General features: G+C 38.2%; 1 protein-coding gene across 2 annotated transcripts; it reads right to left on the reverse strand.

Moving 5' to 3' along the window:
• Window positions 1-938: 938 nt before the first annotated feature.
• LOC139975316 (monocarboxylate transporter 13-like) lies at window positions 939-15605 on the reverse strand. 2 transcript variants are annotated; one of them, XM_071983152.1, is made up of 6 exons: window positions 14823-15605; window positions 9841-10848; window positions 7606-7719; window positions 7149-7289; window positions 3435-4325; window positions 939-2566 (listed from the first exon to the last, which is right to left on the reverse strand). In XM_071983152.1, exons 2-6 carry the CDS (start codon window positions 9932-9934, stop codon window positions 2325-2327), a joined length of 1482 nt encoding a protein of 493 aa, XP_071839253.1. In that variant the 5' UTR covers window positions 9935-10848; window positions 14823-15605; the 3' UTR covers window positions 939-2324. The 2 variants fall into 2 exon arrangements, with proteins under 2 accessions (XP_071839253.1, XP_071839254.1); XM_071983153.1 differs by lacking the exon at window positions 14823-15605 and adding an exon at window positions 13726-13856.
• Window positions 15606-19553: the final 3948 nt, after the last annotated feature.

Here is a 19553-nt window from a genome sequence, read left to right on the forward strand (position 1 = left end):
AGTATGGCAGTTTATAAATGCATGGAGTTAGAAGCTGTATCGCGTACAGTAGGCCACTGCAATTTATCTCAATATAGGCACCGGGATACAAACAATTATGGTACATGATGTAATTGTAATTGTGATGAAATTGTGTCATCAGAACAAAGGACTAAACACAGTGGATTATATACAAAAATAAAATGGAGAACGGTGAGGGCCGGGGGTCGGGGAGGGGGTGGGGAGGGGTGGGGGCTAGGAATGGATGATTACATGTCTCAGTGAGCTACAAAAACCAGATCGTTACTGTAAAATGGTTTGAATAGTTTCATGCAGAGGAGGATTCAGCATTCGATAAAGAAGATTGTTTGGCCGGCCTGGGCTCCTTAATTGAAGCCCTGGACTCCTTGAATCCGATATTCATATAAGGGGGTCTTGTGGTCCAGGAACAAATTAGATTTTCTTAACATGAAATGGTATATTCAGCCCATATTCATATCTACATGTATAAGGTTGTTCCAATAATTACTTTTATCTTTTGAGGATGGGGTGGATCTCCAATGTGTCTGATTTCATATATATGTGCATATTTTGTTGACATTCTTTCCTCCCATAGACGGCGATTGCCGGTCAGTGTCTTTGGCAGAGCTGGCCAATATGGGGCTCTATGTTAGCTCCAATGGATAGTTTATTTGGGAGCATATTATGACCATGTTTTTATAAGACGTAGGCTGGGTCGAATGTTAAAAATTCTCCCAATTTAACTTTGCAAATTCAAATGTATTGAGCGTTTCTAAACCTGGGTTGCCCGCACCCACGAAGGTGCGAGACAGCAATATAGGGACAGGGGCGCACCACGCATGCTTCGTGGTGTGTTGGTGTGGGATCTACCCCAGAATACCCCCTCCCCTACTGTCAGACAGAATATTATAAGAATCCTAGAGTATACAGTTCATAGGTACCGTATGTAACATGTGTGTGCCGATTAACCTAAAACGGTCGAAAAATTGCTTTAAAAGTTGAAAAATATAGCACCATTTTGTATCTAAGCACCCTCCATTTTACAAGAAATCGTATATAATAGGTTACCAATATTCAAAGGTCACGTGTCACAGAAGAGCACCGTCAAATCTGGTTAATGAATTATTTGCTGATTACCCGCACAATTTTAAGTGGCATCAATTACTCTTGGAAGTGATTTGCGTTAATTCGGATATGTGAGGGCGCACTGTCAATTTCCACATACATTGGTTAATTTTCATTTATAGGCTGTGTTGTTCAGTGTTGTTCTCGCCATTAAAGGAGCTACATTGCGGTTGCGGTTATTTGCAAACTACTAATTACCTCTTCCTTGAATAAACTAGACATGCGTGTGGAAAAAATATTTTGTAAGACACTATATTCAATCTGGAAATCTTCTGTTACCTTTCAAATTCAATACCAACCTGTAGCCTATATCCGGACCTAACGCACATTTCATAGCAGTGGTATCCAGCCCAGTTATTTTTATTCTTCAAATTTTTGCATTATACGATCGGGGCTAATTGGATTACCGGTAAGAGGCGGAATATGATTATGAAAGGAAATTAGTTACTCTAACCAGTGGCGTACACAGGATTACTGGTGTGTGTGTGTGTGTGTGTGTGTGTGTGTGTAGGGGGGGGCGGGGTAGCGCGCTGAACCTATGTCGGAGGGCCAGAGGCAAAACAATGATTTTATAAGTAAACGTGTGCTGCTTTCCTGGGGTCCAGAACAAACAAATTAGACGTCAAATGATGCTTCTTGAGAGACTATAAATTTAGACTATAAATTAGGTCTTTATAAGTAAACACAACGTCTTGCTAATAACAACTTTGAGTGAACTTAGGAAAGTGGGGAGCGGTCACCCGTAGTATTTTTCCAATTCTTCCCAACTGAATGTATAAGAAGAACCCGACTGAGCCAGGCTCGTGACTAACAATTGTGGGTGAGGTATTTACACAGCCACACAACTTCTGTGTACCACTGACTCGCCGTTAACAACTTCTTGCCCAAACATGTGAGGAAATTGGCAGGGCGTTGGGTTACAGGAAAGGGATATGCAAAATGTAAGGGGCAGAATAGTGCCGTTTTAAAAAATGATAACGTTAAATATCGCACGGCAAGCAACCATAAACATTTAATTAAACGTTTTGGAACAATCATTTGGTATTTTATATATCATGTTTTTATCCGTCAAACTTTATATTGAAATTAGGAATTTTATAAAATTGTTCAGTGTCGAGTCTCAAAATGATAAAATACCATCAGAGTTATGATGAAGGCAGAACAATGCCACTGTACATCCTATGGAAAAACTGACACTTTTAATTTTTAAAGTCACTAACAACAAAAATATTGTTATTTTCAACCGCAGTATCAGGGAGGCCGTCAGATGATTTAACGTCATCGTCTTGTTGGGTGCCACTCACTCCATTTTTCTGGACTGCCTTAAATAATTTCATCTTGTAGAGTTTGCGAACGAGGATTAAACTACCACTAAATAGGAAGGATCCTCCAGCCACGGCAAACGAGAGGTCATAGTTACCCGTAGCATCGAATAGAATACCTATCAAAGAAGAATAAATAGGGAGAGATGAATTTCGATACAACTAGATAAAATATTAAGCAGTATACATCAAATTTTGTTACTCGTTTCTGACTTCAGTGTTTATTTCAAGAGAAGGTCACAGTTAGCTGAATAGCCCCACCAATTATCATGTCGCACTTGGCTAAGAAAGGCAGCGAAGATGACTATGTTTCAATGTCGGTTTTGTGTTGTGTTGTTATATTATTTCTTTGTATTTGTCTTGTCTTGATTTGTCTTATCTTGTCTTGTTTTGATTTGTCTTGTCTTGATTGGTCTTGTCTTGTCTTGATTTGTCTTTTCATAGGCTGTCATGATTTTTCTTATCTTGTCTTGATTTGATTTGTCTTGTCTTATCTTTATTTGTCTTGTCTTGTCTTGTCTTGATTTGATTTGTCCTGACTTGTCTTTAGTTTTCTTGCCTTGTCTTGCTTTGACTTTGTTCATTTTGTCTTGAATTGTCTTCTCTTGATTAATTAGTTTAAACTTCACAAAACGTACACGAAGTGTCACGTTTCTCACCAATTAAAAAGAACAATTGAATTGCAAATGAAGAACACTTTTGAAAGAAACGAGTTTTTAGCTCTGAAATTTGGGAATTTGACAAGAACGTAAATGGGATTTGTTAATATGATCAACGTTCAATACATAACACAATGTATGTTGCGTTGATGATGAAGTTATTTGGTTCTATTAGAAAAAATGTAATAAGGAATAATGGCAGTGTATTCTTTTCTTTCTTGGGTGGGTTGTGGTGCATGGGGAGAAAAAGGGTTCAATGGCCGTAAATGAGGAAAACAATGCAGTTTTTTAAGGCAAAGTTCAAGTTAACAAAACAGCCTAAACTTACCCATAATGAATACTCCTGCTACCAGAGAGAATCCATTGAAGAAAAGTAAGACCCCAAAACCCACTGACACATCACCGGGCGGCAAAACACCCCTAATGACCATCAGCTGAAGTGACGTAATAGGTCCATTGGACGCTCCAAACACTAACGCACACGCAAGAAGCGTCACAAAACTGTTCGCGAACGGATTAACGAGATTAGTAGCAGCTGCGACGAAATTAAATAGAATATACATTGTAGTAGGACTGATCCACTTTCGGTCCAAGAAGATCCCGTGTGTCATGCGACTCATTAGGTCACCGACGCCGATAGCCGACACCAGGTACGAAGCTTTCAGTGGTGAAATACCAACGTCGAAAACGGCTTTGGCGTTAAAAAATACAGTGGTTGAATATGAACCGAATGCAGCCCACATGAAAGCAAAACATAAATAGTTTAAAGAAGTGTTTTCACAAATAAGATGAAATCCACCAGTTTTAATCACAGAGAACAGACAGTTTGTGATACGACTCGACTTTGTTTTATCAGAAGGGGTTGTATTTGTTGTTGAAATTGGGGAGAAGTTTGGTGTCTGCTTATGTTGTTCGCTCAAACTCATCGCAATCATGCTTCTCTTGCGTTCTCGTGTCTGTTTTACCATCCAGAATTTTTCTCTTTCCGTCGGTCTCATGAGCAAACCACACAGACAAACTAACAGAGATAGTCCTCCAACTATTTGCATGGTGCTTCGCCAATCATATTTATTAAGTAGAAGCTGCATTAGAGGGGGCATGACAATCAAACCAAGCCCCGACCCGGAGAAAGCAACTCCATTGGCGAATCCGAGTCGTTTGTGGAAATAGTATCCGATAACGGTGAGTGAAGGTGTGTAACCGAAAGATATACCAATACCTGTCAGGAAAGACAAACATTTATAAAGAAATTGGTCAAGAAAATTGATCTAAAATATTCCGTGTAAGCTTGCTGGAGTATCGCTCCCTGAGAGTTAAAAAAAATACAAGCAATAAATACAAAAAATACAAGACACAAATAAAAAGAAATATAAAGAAAAAAGGAAAGAAGAAAGTTGAGGTCATAACCCGATTCTTTAAGTAACAGCAATGGTAGGTGCAGAGAACTATAGGCCCATGCCAAGTAACAAGTCGGTGCAGATTCTTTAAGTAACAGCAATGGTAGGTGCAGAGAACTATAGGCCCATGCCAAGTAACAAGCCGGTGGAATGGTTGATTGGGAGTGTGTGTTCTTTCACCCCAATGTACAGATTTACCAATTATGGTTATTGAGTCAGTTCTAGTCTATAACGGCTGGGAATAGAGGGGAAGGGAGGAAGAGGAGGAGGGAAGGGGTTAGAGGAGGACGGAAGACGAGTAATCGACGAGGCAGGGAGGGGCACGAGTAAGGGGAAAAGAGGCAGTGGCGGCGGAACCGGGGGGCTTGGGGAGGCTCAGCCCCCCCAATAAAAAAGTTGAGGGGGCAAATGCAAGATAAGCCCCCCCAATATTTACCAAGGCTCCGAAACGTGCATCTGCCCATTTTTCAATGCATACTTGTCGATCTGTCCGATGCACACGTATACTCTATAGGTGTAATAATTTTAGTAATTGCTGGGGGACCCTCGGCCCGTCCCCTGGCTATAGACCACATTGTCACCCCAACCGCGTCTTCACGCCCCTTGAAAAGTGGAAGCAGTGAGTGTGAGTACCGGTAAGCGTAACACAACTTCGTCTTAGGCCAATGACTTGCCTCATTTCAGCCAGTTCTCCAACATCCCCTTACTTAGTGGCGGAGCGTCCATATAAACAGTTAGGGGGCGGATGCCCCCCCCCCTGACGGACTCAAATGGACTGCTGGCGCCCTTTTCAGCTTTTCACTACTTTTTACTTATTCGCGATTTTTGACTATTTAATTGCGCTCTCATATACCTATTGACATTTGTCATATTCTGTTGGTGTAATTTTCCGACAAAATGGCGACGACACCTATTTATTCTCCGTTTATCTGCAAATTAGCAAGGCCCCGGAAAGGGTCATTTCCTGCAATCTAGGGAATATCTTTACTCAAAAATTTTCTGTACGCTCCGCGCCAACCTGTGGTGGCGCTCCGCTTAGATAGTGTCGAAAGCGCCCCTACAGACCATTCTTGCCCTCCCTGACCCGACTCTAGCTCCGCCACTGCCCTTACTACACTCAAAAACATCTTTGCGAGTACACTACGAGTAATAGCTACTCTCTTAATAAACCATCGAATATACAAATTACAATGTTTTTACAGACTTTTACGTGCAATCTGAGAAATTGCAGGCTTGAGACCCATATTTTAGGGCTAGGTATTCGCAGCATAAAACACTCGGAAAGTGCCGTTTCCGGCCATCTGGGGGTTTGAAAAAACCCAAAATTTTCTTGTACGCTTCGCGCCAACCGATGGTGGCGCTCCGCTTAGATAGTCTCCACACATTAGCCCCCCAATAATTTTGCCGTTCCGCCGCGCCTGAAGAGAGGACGTGGAGAGGAGCAAACCGTTTAGTAGACCTATTTGTTATTAAAGGTACGGTATACACATTGAATATCTCTAAATTCCTTCCTCTAGCAACTTTATCTGTTGTTTCGTATTGCTATATGTTGGAATGTGAAATTACTTTGCGTATAGGCCTACATACTTTGTGAATTTAAGAAAAATATTACAGATTAGTCAATCAATTATTTGCATGCTAATAATTTTTTTTTTGTAAATTTGGGTTAAGTTAATTTAAAGACAGAAGAAAATTCGTGCGTATCAAAATAATGTGTGTTCTCATTGAATCCGTGGCATGAGAGGTCTCGTGAAACCGTTACTAGGCATGTAAATATCCATAGAGACTAAAAGATTTATGACCAAACAGCCTCGTTGTTAAATACACTTCCGCTATAACTAATTCTCATTTAACTAGCAAAAGTAAACTTTCATTTATCACATAGGAGTGATAAAATAGTATACTTTTAAAACAATATAATTGACATTTTAGTAAAAACAGATTATATAAAGTGTTGTGCTGTGCCCAATAGATTAGCCCACACAGCTAGTATATATTCCATTCCTGAAATGTGTGTCTAATCAGATATTTTGCGTATAATGGCGTGTTCAAATGGAGGAGTATAAATATTAATAAGAACAATAAATGAAGCAACTTTATCTTAGAAAAGCTTCTTTTTCATATATATATATATATATATATATATATATATATGTATATATATATCCCATATTTGGCGTTGTGTCAGTAATTTTCCTTTGACCTTTATCGAGTAATATTCCAGATAACTTTGGAATTTGTTCAAATAAAACACATCCTCCTCGATATTTTCTTTACCAAATGAAGATACTGAAATTAAATGTCTGCTCCATTCTGTTCTTAACATTTTATTCAGCCAGACACGAGTATTCATTAGCATGTAAAGCGAAAACGTCTTGTCTGGTTTTGGTCTTAATATTCCGGAAATTTTAAGCACTTTTGCAAAGCAATAAACTGCAATTAATGGACATTTCGAGTGAAGACTATATCTGAAGAGACGTTGCAAAGGTCAAACGAACACACTCGAGAAGTAATCACAGACCAGAAATACAAGAAAAGTACGCCCTCATTTACAAGAGATCATAACGATAGCATTAAACACAGATCAGTGTATGGAGTTCTATGGAGAATTAACGTATTCACTCTAAGACTTAAACGTGTCTTACCCGAAAATACGTTCGTGACGTTGAGATGCCATATGTCTGAGGTAAATGACGCAACCAGAAGTGAAACGGACATTATTATACCCCCTGCGATTACCACAACTCTAGATCCAAATCGGACACTGAGTGAGCTGGCCATCACACCTAGGAAGTAAAAATTCTCCTTGTAAAATATCGTTGGATAGATGTTTATTGATACAGAAAACTTATTACCATCAAAATATCCACATGATGCGACTTTAAAATATGTAAGCAAACTAAGGGTTAGATCTTCACATTGCCTCGTTTTTGACAGAACTGTACTTTACACGTTGAACTTGTACATGTGGCCTGCCCACTTGTATTATATACCTCGTCAACGATATCTGTCCTTAGTAAAATGACGAAGCTTACATAAGTCACATATCATTCCCTGCCCCTCCAACCCACCCCTATGTCACATATTGTGATTGTCTCTTACCAGCCGTTTTATAAATGCAGCCAATTGTCATTCCAATCCAGGCGACCTCTTTGGCACCGATATCAAAGTAAAGCTGCCATTCCACTAACAGCACTCCGATGCCCTTGACATAACCTGTATCGTAATAAGAAAACTGAGATTCAAACGTTATGGCATGAATATTCATAAGACAATCTAGTAATCTATATCTTCCCTCGCAAATATCAAAAGAAGATGTACTTGTCTCTAAAGAATACCCTAAAATTATGGGAACGAAATGCGTTTTTTTTTGTTCATCGAAATAAAGATTTTCCCGATAAAAACATATATCCATACTTATGTCCATCATAATAAAATGTGGTTGACATAAACATGACGTCATAGCCACACTTCTGAATCAATAAGAGGGATTGTGGCTATGTCTCTTTGGCATGATGTTGTATTTCTTTCGTAATTTTCTGACTTAATTTTCGTAATGCATTTTGCACAAGTGACCTTCTTGCGACTGCCCATCAATTCACTCACAGAGCGAACTAGATTTTGCCATCCTTAAGACACCTTTCAGCTCAATTTGGACACACTACTATTCGATGTTTTTTCGAGTTAGTGGTTTATTTGAAGTTTTTGTTAAATTTGCAATTTCATGTTGACATGTGACTAAAACTAATATAATTAAATATATACAAACAAAATGTGGGTAACGAAATGTTTATTACTAGCTCAATAACGTGATTATATATATATATATATATATATATATATATATATATATATCAGATTCAATATTATTTTATTATATATGAATTTTGTTTATATAAATAACTCCCATATTTTCGCCCATCTTGTGGTCATATAATTCGTTCGAACCCTATAAAGTAATTCACACATAATTGGGTCACTCACTTCAAAAATATTTCGAATTATTTCAAAAACACCGAAATAATTATTCGATAAATTAATAAGCAATTGGGAGACCGACACTTTCACCTTTGTTTTTAATTACAGGACATCGACAAGTTTCTCTGTACAGTAAAAACAACATAATTTTAGCTAACCATTATACTATATATCTAATAGAAAGAAAATGACGCAAAGCATGACCTTTTGGCAAAGCTGCTGAAGGTTTATTTGGCACACACATATAGAGGCCGCTGTTATACCCCATACAGTGAGAGTTCATCATTTCTGGAGCACCAACTTCCTTGGAGATTCGTACTTTATTTCCAAAAAGGTTTTCGTTTAACAATGAGTTTATTGTCCGCAAACTAGGAAATATTCAGTACAGAATGTTTCAGTCAAAGGAAAATATTTCCTTTGTATTTTTCAAGTATATTCAAAATGAACTCCAAGAGTTGAATGGAAGTAGTCTTGCCGAGGAGGGCGGACAGGGGTAAGCGGGGGGGGGGGGGGCAGATTAGTGGGAAGGCGAGGGTGGGGTATGGTATGGGGGTATCATAATAATAGATACAAACAATTGGGGTGAAATAGTATTGTTCCCAATTATGCTTGTATCATCCAATGTTTGTTTACAAAAGACAAAACACTTTGTATATTCACGATAACTTTAGTAACTGTATTTTTTTTAAGGATACCCGGTATCTATTCTTCCAAGTCTCATGGCATGTACATAATTTATTAAGGTTGGCGGTCAAGAAAACACTTTGGACAGTTTTAGAAATTAACGATATACTTTAGTGTAATGCACACCACTAGATAAGATCTTATTATATTTCGATGATGAAGGAAGTGGGGCTGAAAAGTCTGAAAACGTACTTTAATGTTCAAAGAAGACGCTTTCTTCATTGAGTGTCTGTCGGAGATGGAGAGAATTTGGGGCAGGGTGTCTTTCTTCCGGTGTACGTATTTCTATTGTTTTAATTTTGGACATAATACGGAAGGAGTTAAACAATACAGAAAAAATGCATTTTTTTTTAAATACACTATATCACAGTATATATACAGCGGTTTCCATGGACACCTCGATAAGGAAAATCTTAGAATAATTGGAGAAACTTATTAACCATCAAATCTCCACTGACATATTTTTCAGGGCAAGCTAACGTAACAATGTATACACGATATAAGTATGATCAAAACTCAACACATTTTCAAGCACTACATTTGCTAAAACCTGATAAGCTAATTAGTTACCGGTATTTTCCTCAAATTTTCCACATTCATCCACAAAGTTATGGAAATCATCTTAATGAAACGTAACTTATATCACAGGACGATCAAAAATAAATTAAAGCAAACCTGTTAAGATCGTTCCTGCTATGAAAGATGCTGTTAGAGCTGTCCAACCCCAGCCACCGTCGGGAGCAAGAGGGGCCTCAATTTCTACCTCCATTGTCTTCTATTGGTATCCAGTAAATGCCTGTCGTATACCTTTAACGCCGTTAGTTTGTTCCAATCCGCACAGTTTGATAGTCGAAAAAATTGTGATTTAAATCCCAGAAATGATTTAAATAGATGCAGCAAACTTGCCGGTATTTAGACGAATAATATCAGATCTGTAGATAACTTGAGGCAATGCACCTAAAGCTTTTTCTTTTTCTGTTCTTGATAAAATAATAATATATATCCGATGATAACTTGAGCCAATGCAAACCTTATAAGCTATCTCTTTTTTCTGTTCTTGATCAAGTAAACCGACGTGCGTTCGATACGACCGAATTTGTTTTTTTGAATGCAGAAGAGAAACACTTCTTCTATTAGTATTTTTTCTTACGTCAGGAAAGTTTGGCGAAAAGCGTTAAATTACCCAACAGCTTAACTACCATGTCTTTCCTACAAGTGCTTTAATGTGGTACTGGTAGTGCCTAGACTCTGTCTCATGTTTATTCATAGGGGGCTTGTAACACATATCTGAAAGAAACAGACAGTCGTACCAATTTCGTCTTACTCTTGTTGTTATGCCTTTCAATTTGATGATGAATTGCGCATGCGTCGAAGCCAGTGACCTTCCATTCGACAGCATGATATTGTTTACCTCTGTATCTAAACATAAATGCGAGATGTGAAGTGAAAACTGAAAAAGTTCCATAACCAACATTTGACCTCAACAGCTTAAACCGAGGAAATGAAATAAGAAAAAGAACTGAAATATTGTCTAGTTATTTCAGGATTTGAGTTTATTGCAATACTGATGAGCCTGGCTGCCTTAGCCATCAGAAAGACGATTTGCGACGGTTGGGTGCAGGACGTGGTGTGCTTTGAAGAATTAGTGCCTTTGTTCTCCTGTCAAGTCTTGGTCGCAATTCCCTGAAGAACAGAAAGTATAAATAATGGAACATTAATGGAACGAGGGTGAGGGTGAGGTTTAGGTGAAAGGAGAAGCGAGGGCGAAAGAGTGGTCCAGGGCGAAAGGGTGTGCCAAGGGTGTGCCGAGGTGTGCGAAAGGGTGTGCCAGGGTGAGGACAAGGGATGAAGAACGGGAAGAGAGGAGTCAGGGTGAAGTGGAGAGTGATGGGAGGGAGTGTCGTTTTAAATATGAGGCTTTCTTCACGTATAGTACATAATACAAATACGTATTAACAATGGTCAAACTAGGCCGAGGACCGTTTGTGGCTGCACCCTATGGGAAGTCCCCCGGGGACACGTGGTTGTGGTGCACTGTGGTGCCCCAGGAGAGATTGATTGAATTGTGCACACTTTGGTGTGTAGGTGTGACAAGTTACCAATGATAGTTCTGTATAATCACAATCGCAACCCTCTAAATGCATGATAGTTCTATATAATCATACTCGCAACCCTCTAAATGCATGATGGTTCTCCATAATCATACTCGCAACCCTCTAAATGCATGATAGTTCTATATAATCATACTCGCAACCCTCTAAATGTATGATAGATTTGTATGATCATACTCGCAACCCTATAAATGCATGATGGTTCTCCATAATCATACTCGCAACCCTCTAAATGCATGATAACTCTATATAATCATACTCGCAACCCTCTAAATGCATGATAGTTTTGTATGATGATACTCGCAACCCTATAAATGCATGATGGTTCTCCATAATCATACTCGCAACCCTCTAAATGCATGATAACTCTATATAATCATACTCGCAACCCTCTAAATGCATGATAGTTCTATATAATCATACTCGCAACCCTCTAAATGCATGATGGTTCTGTATAATCATAATCGCAACCCTCTAAATGCATGATAGTTCTATATAATCACAATCGCAACCCTCTAAATGCATGATAGTTCTATATAATCATACTCGGAACCCTCTAAATGCATGATAACTCTATATAATCATACTCGCAACCCTCCAAATGCATGATAGTTTTGTATGATCATACTCGCAACCCTCTAAATGCATGATGGTTCTCCATAATCATAATCACAACCCTCTAAATGCATGATAGTTCTATATAATCATACTCGCAACCCTCTAAATGCATGATAACTCTATATAATCATACTCGCAACCCTCTAAATGCATGATAGTTTTGTATGATCATACTCGCAACCCTATAAATGCATGATGGTTCTCCATAATCATACTCGCAACCCTCTAAATGCATGATGGTTCTCCATAATCATACTCGCAACCCTCTAAATGCATGATAACTCTATATAATCATACTCGCAACTCTCTAAATGCATGATGGTTCTCCATAATCATACTCGCAACCCTCTAAATGCATGATAACTCTATATAATCATACTCGCAACCCTCTAAATGCATGATGGTTCTCCATAATCATACTCGCAACCCTCTAAATGCATGATGGTTCTCCATAATCATACTCGCAACCCTCTAAATGCATGATGGTTCTCCATAATCATACTCGCAACCCTCTAAATGCATGATAACTCTATATAATCATACTCGCAACCCTCTAAATGCATGATGGTTCTCCATAATCATACTCGCAACCCTCTAAATGCATGATAACTCTATATAATCATACTCGCAACCCTATAAATGCATGATGGTTCTCCATAATCATACTCGCAACCCTCTAAATGCATGATGGTTCTCCATAATCATACTCGCAACCCTCTAAATGCATGATAGTTCTATATAATCATACTCGCAACCCTCTAAATGCATGATAGTTCTGTATAATCATACTCGCAACCCTCTAAATGCATGATGGTTCTCCATAATCATACTCGCAACCCTCTAAATGCATGATAGTTCTATATAATCATACTCGCAACCCTCTAAATGCATGATAGTTTTGTATGATCATACTCGCAACCCTCTAAATGCATGATGGTTCTCCATAATCATACTCGCAACCCTCTAAATGCATGATAACTCTATATAATCATACTCGCAACCCTCTAAATGCATGATAGTTCTGTATAATCATACTCGCAACCCTCTAAATGCATGATAGTTTTGTATGATCATACTCGCAACCCTCTAAATGCATGATGGTTCTCCATAATCATACTCGCAACCCTCTAAATGCATGATAGTTCTATATAATCATACTCGCAACCCTCTAAATGCATGATAACTCTATATAATCATACTCGCAACCCTCTAAATGCATGATAGTTTTGTATGATCATACTCGCAACCCTCTAAATGCATGATGGTTCTCCATAATCATACTCGCAACCCTCTAAATGCATGATAACTCTATATAATCATACTCGCAACCCTCTAAATGCATGATGGTTCTCCATAATCATACTCGCAACCCTCTAAATGCATGATAACTCTATATAATCATACTCGCAACCCTCTAAATGCATGATGGTTCTCCATAATCATACTCGCAACCCTCTAAATGCATGATAACTCTATATAATCATACTCGCAACCCTCTAAATGCATGATGGTTCTCCATAATCATACTCGCAACCCTCTAAATGCATGATAACTCTATATAATCATACTCGCAACCCTCTAAATGCATGATGGTTCTCCATAATCATACTCGCAACCCTCTAAATGCATGATAGTTCTATATAATCATACTCGCAACCCTCTAAATGCATGATAACTCTATATAATCATACTCGCAACCCTCTAAATGCATGATAACTCTATATAATCATACTCGCAACCCTTTAAGTCTAAATGCATGTTAGTTCTATATAATCATACTCGCAACCCTCTTGCTTCATGGTTATACTGTATAATCATACTCGCAACTCACAGGGAGTGTCCCGTTGTCCTGGAATCCAGATTGGGTGTAAGATGACAACTTGGAGAAGGGCATATCGACCGGATATCAAGGTCTGGTCTACCTCGACACAACGGGACATCGACTAGTCGATACCTTTCCAAATCAAGACGTCATATTGACGTATGTCGACTCGTCAATCTTCAATAGTTATTAGTTAGATATGTATACCATAATATGTGAATCCCTCTACAGGGTCTTTAACATTTCAGCTGCTAGGCGTGTTTCTTTCTATATAAATATATATATATTTAGATACTTATAGATAGATTTATATTACCTCTCAGGGGTCACATAAGAAGATCTCTGTTCTCAACAGTATACACATATGTTGAGTAACCACGTCTAAATACTGGCAGGTTTCTTACCTTTGACTTGCACGTAGGCCCATCTTAGCAGGTAACTTGTATTTTGCAAAGTAATAATGATAAAATACACTGGCATAATGCCACAGTTGTTTCTGAATAATAGTTAAGTGTTTGTGACATTGCCAGTTACTGAATACAAATGACGACGAACTTTCGACTATCTGAAAGTTTTTTTTTTATCTGAAAGTTTTTTTTCTCGAAAGCCAATTTTAATGTCTAGTATTCGTTTGGTAGTTTGGTTTCGTGCCCAGGTTCTTTCCTGGGCGACTTTTCAAAAAAAAAAATACTTCGAATGGTCTCTCTTTGTTATCAAGTTTAATGTCTAGCATATACTGCTGCTAAATTTACTCTCTTAAGTGTTCTTCCAAGTTACTTTTCCTCAACATGCTGCATTCTTTTCTGCTACTACAATACGCAATGCATTGATGTTTGTAACGCTAGGCATACAGACACAATCTGCCACTAATTGCTGACTTCACTGCAGCACATTAACTATGTACAACCATTTGATTCACCAGACGAAGTCAAAGATGATGACAGTAGGTTTATACTTTATCTCTCAAGATTTGTTGGATATACAACTGCAGGTTGGTTAAATAACAGTCATGAATAAGTAATGACAATAAGTATAAATACACATTGATTTGGAAGCAAAATGAATTAAGATATTATGCATTTAATTAATCTTTCTCTTTTCCTTACCCGAAAATGCATCTTTCGTAACACATATAGGTGTATATATGGCCGAGATGTAGAGAGAAGACATGTGGAAGAGACGTGATGTATAACTGTTCCTGTCTTATCTTTACTGTTGAGTCCAGCAACATAAGTAGCACAAGCATTCTATGGAACCCTCGTGTGATAGGTAGATACCACATCTCGGAAGATTGAAAATGTAAACAAAAGTTATTATTTGCTGAAAATAAACTAAAACCTATATATCTCTTCAAAAGTTCCTGTTAAAAGTTTCATAGCTGTGTTATATTGGTCCATCTCTTTCCGTTTCTTCTGATAGATCTCAATCATGTCCATCAAGTTTGAGTTGCCTGTACTACAGCCATTTCCGAAAGGTTCTGCAAGCATTGATATCACCATTTAATTCCAATGTCGCTAATAAACTGATGTCCTTTGTCGATTCATATTCCGTCACAATATAATAATAAATTCTATAACTAGAATGCAAGGGAACTGGAAAATCTAGGTCACGTATAAATGTATATGCATATAATATTGGAGTAGCAGTACATATCCAATACTGATGGCTGGAAAAAAAGTTGGAAAATATACCAATTCTTCAATTAAAATTTCAGAAAGAATTTGAATATGCTAACTAACTGTGGAATAAATCCAATTATCCATAGAGTAATTCAAAATGTTAACCCTTCTTCCCTAACTGCTCTTCTTTTCATATTTTTTTTTCAATTAGTTTGATATTGTAATATTGGGAATAATATACAATATCACATGGACATCACATGAAGCTCAAATGCCATATGAGCTCTACAAAATGCAAGCTGCATATTGAACGAAGTACTTTGTATATTTATATATGTAGGGGTAAATTTCTACAATCAAAGTTTACTTTAGCTCAAACCAATATTTGTCATCTTTGCTTCTGTAGGAATTGTAAGTTACTAGTATTTGTTTGTGTATTTCTGTCTGAAGTGTTCATCTATGAAGCACAAATGAACATTGTTCAACACTTGTGTCGCTGCTACTTTCTTCATAAAACTGAAAAGGCACAGGACACGGGACATTTTTGTCACCGGGCCCCCAGTCTTTGCAAGCTTCACTCTCCCATAGGTAGAAACAGCGCCGTAGTCAGGAATTTTCAAGGGGAGAGGGAGCACATTTTGCGATTGATATGGGGCATGGGTTTAAGGGGAGGGGGAGAAATTTTTGAACAATTGAAGGTCCTTAGATGCGACAGTTTTAACATTTTTTCGACACTGATAGGGGGAGCAGTCGCTCCCCTTGCTTCCCCTGGCTACGTCCCTGGTTAGAAAGTTATTCTGCAAGTAATGTAAGCCCATCATGCAAAATACAGAACGATCGTATATTCATATACATGGCCTTTCATTGTGTACATCTGATATACCGCTAACTTATGTAAATGCCAGTGTTTTTATTAGATCTTCGTTGCTATAAAAGTATCTATAAACATGCTAGTGAATGACACATAGCTTCATGCATATGGCTGTACCTCGGATGATATTGTCAAAATGAAGCTGGGAATGTTTGCCTATATTGCACCTGTTTAAGGTCACGTATATTCCGATACCAATTATAAGGTTCGTCTACTCATGGAGCTTTTTCGGTCTACTCAGCATAAAGACTTGACTACCCTGGTTACCCTGGTTACGTTTAAAGTACCTCATTTCTTGTTATTCAAATAAATTTTCGATACCGGAACAACGTCAAGTTCGTACAGTTATTAGTTTGAGTAAAGTTTCATTTCAAATAATGAAAACGCCCATAAATTGTAAAGCAGACACAAACCCTAGTCTCACCTTTACCTTATTTGCTATTTTGTTAATCGGTTATTAGAATTTTGGGTCTATCAAAAATAGCCATTCTTGCTTTATGACCTTGGTTGTAAATGACTCTTGGAAGTGGGCTTTCTGGCGGTTAGTATATACGTCAATAGCAGGAGTCAATTTATAAACTCAGTAAAGATTGTAACATACTTTGCTGTTTTCTGTTGATACCACGAAGGCTTGTCGATCGTTTAACCCCATAGCTGTAATAAATCCCAAATTTGCAATTAAACATTATTAATATTTAAGCTCTTGGAATTTGCCTCAATATCCCTAGCTATATCGCCACTAGAAAGCTATTTGAAGCAGCAAACTCTTTACCACAGTTTTGAACAATTAATTATTTCAAACAAAACATCCTTAAAATACACCTCCTTCTTGATCCCCTAATCCGCGACCTCTTCATTCTCTCTGGCATTCTCATACATAGCATGAATTACATTCAATACTTTACCGTTTATATTACTAGCAGTTAATTTAGACCACAAGAAAGATCTATTTATTGTATCAAATGCTTTTTAATAGTCAATAAAAGCACCATAGATCCTTGTACGAGGTAGTAGTCAATGACGGTATGTAAAAATGATCTAAATGTTTTCAACGAGGATAAATAAATTATAAAGTTATATAAAAATGGAATACGTATAACTTATATGTCAATAATAGAGTCAAAAGTGACTATGTTGTGCTATAGCTTAAATGATCATTTAAGATCAATGAATCTTATGAATATTTAAGATTACGATTCTTTGTCTTCCTGGTAGCCCTTGCTCTAGCAATAGGAACTGTAATCCACTTTTACCAAAGGCAACTTGAGTCAATTGTCATTTCTCTGAGAGACGAGACGTAAAAACAAGTCGTAGGCATCTCAGACTGGCTCCAGCCCCTTCGAGCTTGCCAGTGAAGTTTACTTAACATTAACTTAAGAAAAATGGACTTGCGCCCTCGAATGCATGCACTCGGAAGCACAACAATACTAACATTAACAATACTAATTTGTTGAAACGGTCCACCTTATCAAGAAGGAAACACAAATCGGTATCTATGTATTATGTGATGTAAAAGCTTATAACGATAAGCTCCCCCTTCCGTTCACAGAGAAAGGAAACATCAAAAAGTATAAACTTGTGTGCAAGATTTTTCTACAGTTTCAAGCCAAGTCCAGGAGCAATTTTGTGTGGCGTCATCGTGAGAATGTCCCTTGGCTTATTTGTTTGTTTGAGAATGCCCCTTGGCTTATTTTGTGTGTTTGAGAATGCCCCTTGGCATATGTTTGTTTGAGAATGCCCCTAATTGGCTTATTTGCTTTCTTATTGTTTACTTGGTGTTACTATGGTTTGTTTTAAGTTTAGCTCAGCCTGGATATTTAATATTTGGAGGGGAATATTATAAAGTAATGAATAATTCTGGCAATATACGTGCTTAATTCCGTATGCTTACATGACAAAACCATGTGCGTCATCGGTTAATGATGCTTGCTGAGTTGCTGTGCCTTCTTTAAAGGCATTGAAGACTCGCTCCAAACCGCGTACCGCCCTCTGAAAAGTTAACTTTCCGTTGCTTGCAAGTGACGTTTTCTTCATGTCGCTACAAAATGCAGACATTAATGAAACGTGATACCTTGTTATCTTTTATCTAGACCTGAGATGTCCATCAGTGCACACAGTGTTGTGGGTATTGACCGTAGCTGTATGTATTGACTGTATACTAGTGTCTAATTACCGACGGTAGCAAGCTGTGTGTGTGTGTATTTTTCCAGGAACTTAAATGCTGTAATGGTCGACATCTTACTTTAGTATGATTGAAATCGTGATGTCTCTGTGGCTAATGCTTAGTTAGTTAATAATGATGCCAAGGTCATGAAAGAATAGGTTAACGTACTTTTGACACTTACTCTGAGTGGCAGCTAGTTCGTCTCCTCGTGTGATGTCAGAATTGTTGTAAGAGTCTGCTAATAGTGCAATGATTTATGTTGAACAAACATTCCTTCAAAAAGTCTTGTGAACATGAAAACACGTGACATGTGAACCTGTTGAACATGTGAACGTGTGTTGAAGGACATATGAATAAAGAAATATACATTAAGTTCAAGGAAAGTTTAAGACAAAATATGTGAGTTGCAATTTACACTGCTTATTGCAGGGATGAACTCAATCCGTTATTGTCCGAGGACCCAGAGCAATAGGATGAGGGAGGGAGGGAGGTACACTAGATTCGTTATAGAGCAATAGGAGGAGGGAGGGACACTAGACTCATTATATAGCAATATGAGGTGGGGGGCACTAGACTCATTATAGAGCAATAGGATGAGGGAGGGAGGGAGGGAGGGAGGGACACTAGACTCACTATAGAGCAATATGATGAGGGAGGGACACTAGACTCACTATAGAGCAATATGATGAGGGAGGGACACTAGACTCATTATAGAGCAATAGGATGAGGGAGGGACACTAGACTCATTATAGAGCAATAGGATGAGGGAGGGACACTAGACTCATTATAGAGCAATAGGATGAGGGAGGGACACTAGACTCACTATAGAGCAATAGGATGAGGGAGGGATGGAGGGACACTAGACTCACTATAGAGCAATATGATGAGGGAGGGACACTAGACTCACTATAGAGCAATAGGATGAGGGAGGGACACTAGACTCATTATAGAACAATAGGATGAGGGAGGGACACTAGACTCATTATATAGCAATATGAGGTGGGGGGGGGCACTAGACTCATTATAGAGCAATAGGATGAGGGAGGGAGGGAGGGACACTAGACTCGCTATAGAGCAATATGATGAGGGAGGGACACTAGACTCACTATAGAGCAATAGGATGAGGGAGGGTCACTAGACTCATTATAGAGCAATAGGATGAGGGAGGGACACTAGACTCATT

The sequence above is a fragment of the Apostichopus japonicus genome, chromosome 10, assembly GCF_037975245.1.
Source record: "Apostichopus japonicus isolate 1M-3 chromosome 10, ASM3797524v1, whole genome shotgun sequence".
NCBI lineage: Eukaryota > Metazoa > Echinodermata > Holothuroidea > Aspidochirotida > Stichopodidae > Apostichopus > Apostichopus japonicus.

Excerpts from the sequence above, each read along its gene's own strand:
- LOC139975316 (XM_071983152.1), bottom strand. The coding sequence starts at position 9,934 with ATGGAGGTAGAAATTGAGGCCCCTCTTGCTCCCGACGGTGGCTGGGGT. Across the intron at positions 7,720-9,840 it reads AGCAGGAACGATCTTAACAG|GTTATGTCAAGGGCATCGGA; the intron begins GTTTGCTTTAAT and ends ATTACGATACAG. Across the intron at positions 7,290-7,605 it reads CTGCATTTATAAAACGGCTG|GTGTGATGGCCAGCTCACTC; the intron begins GTAAGAGACAAT and ends TTTACTTCCTAG.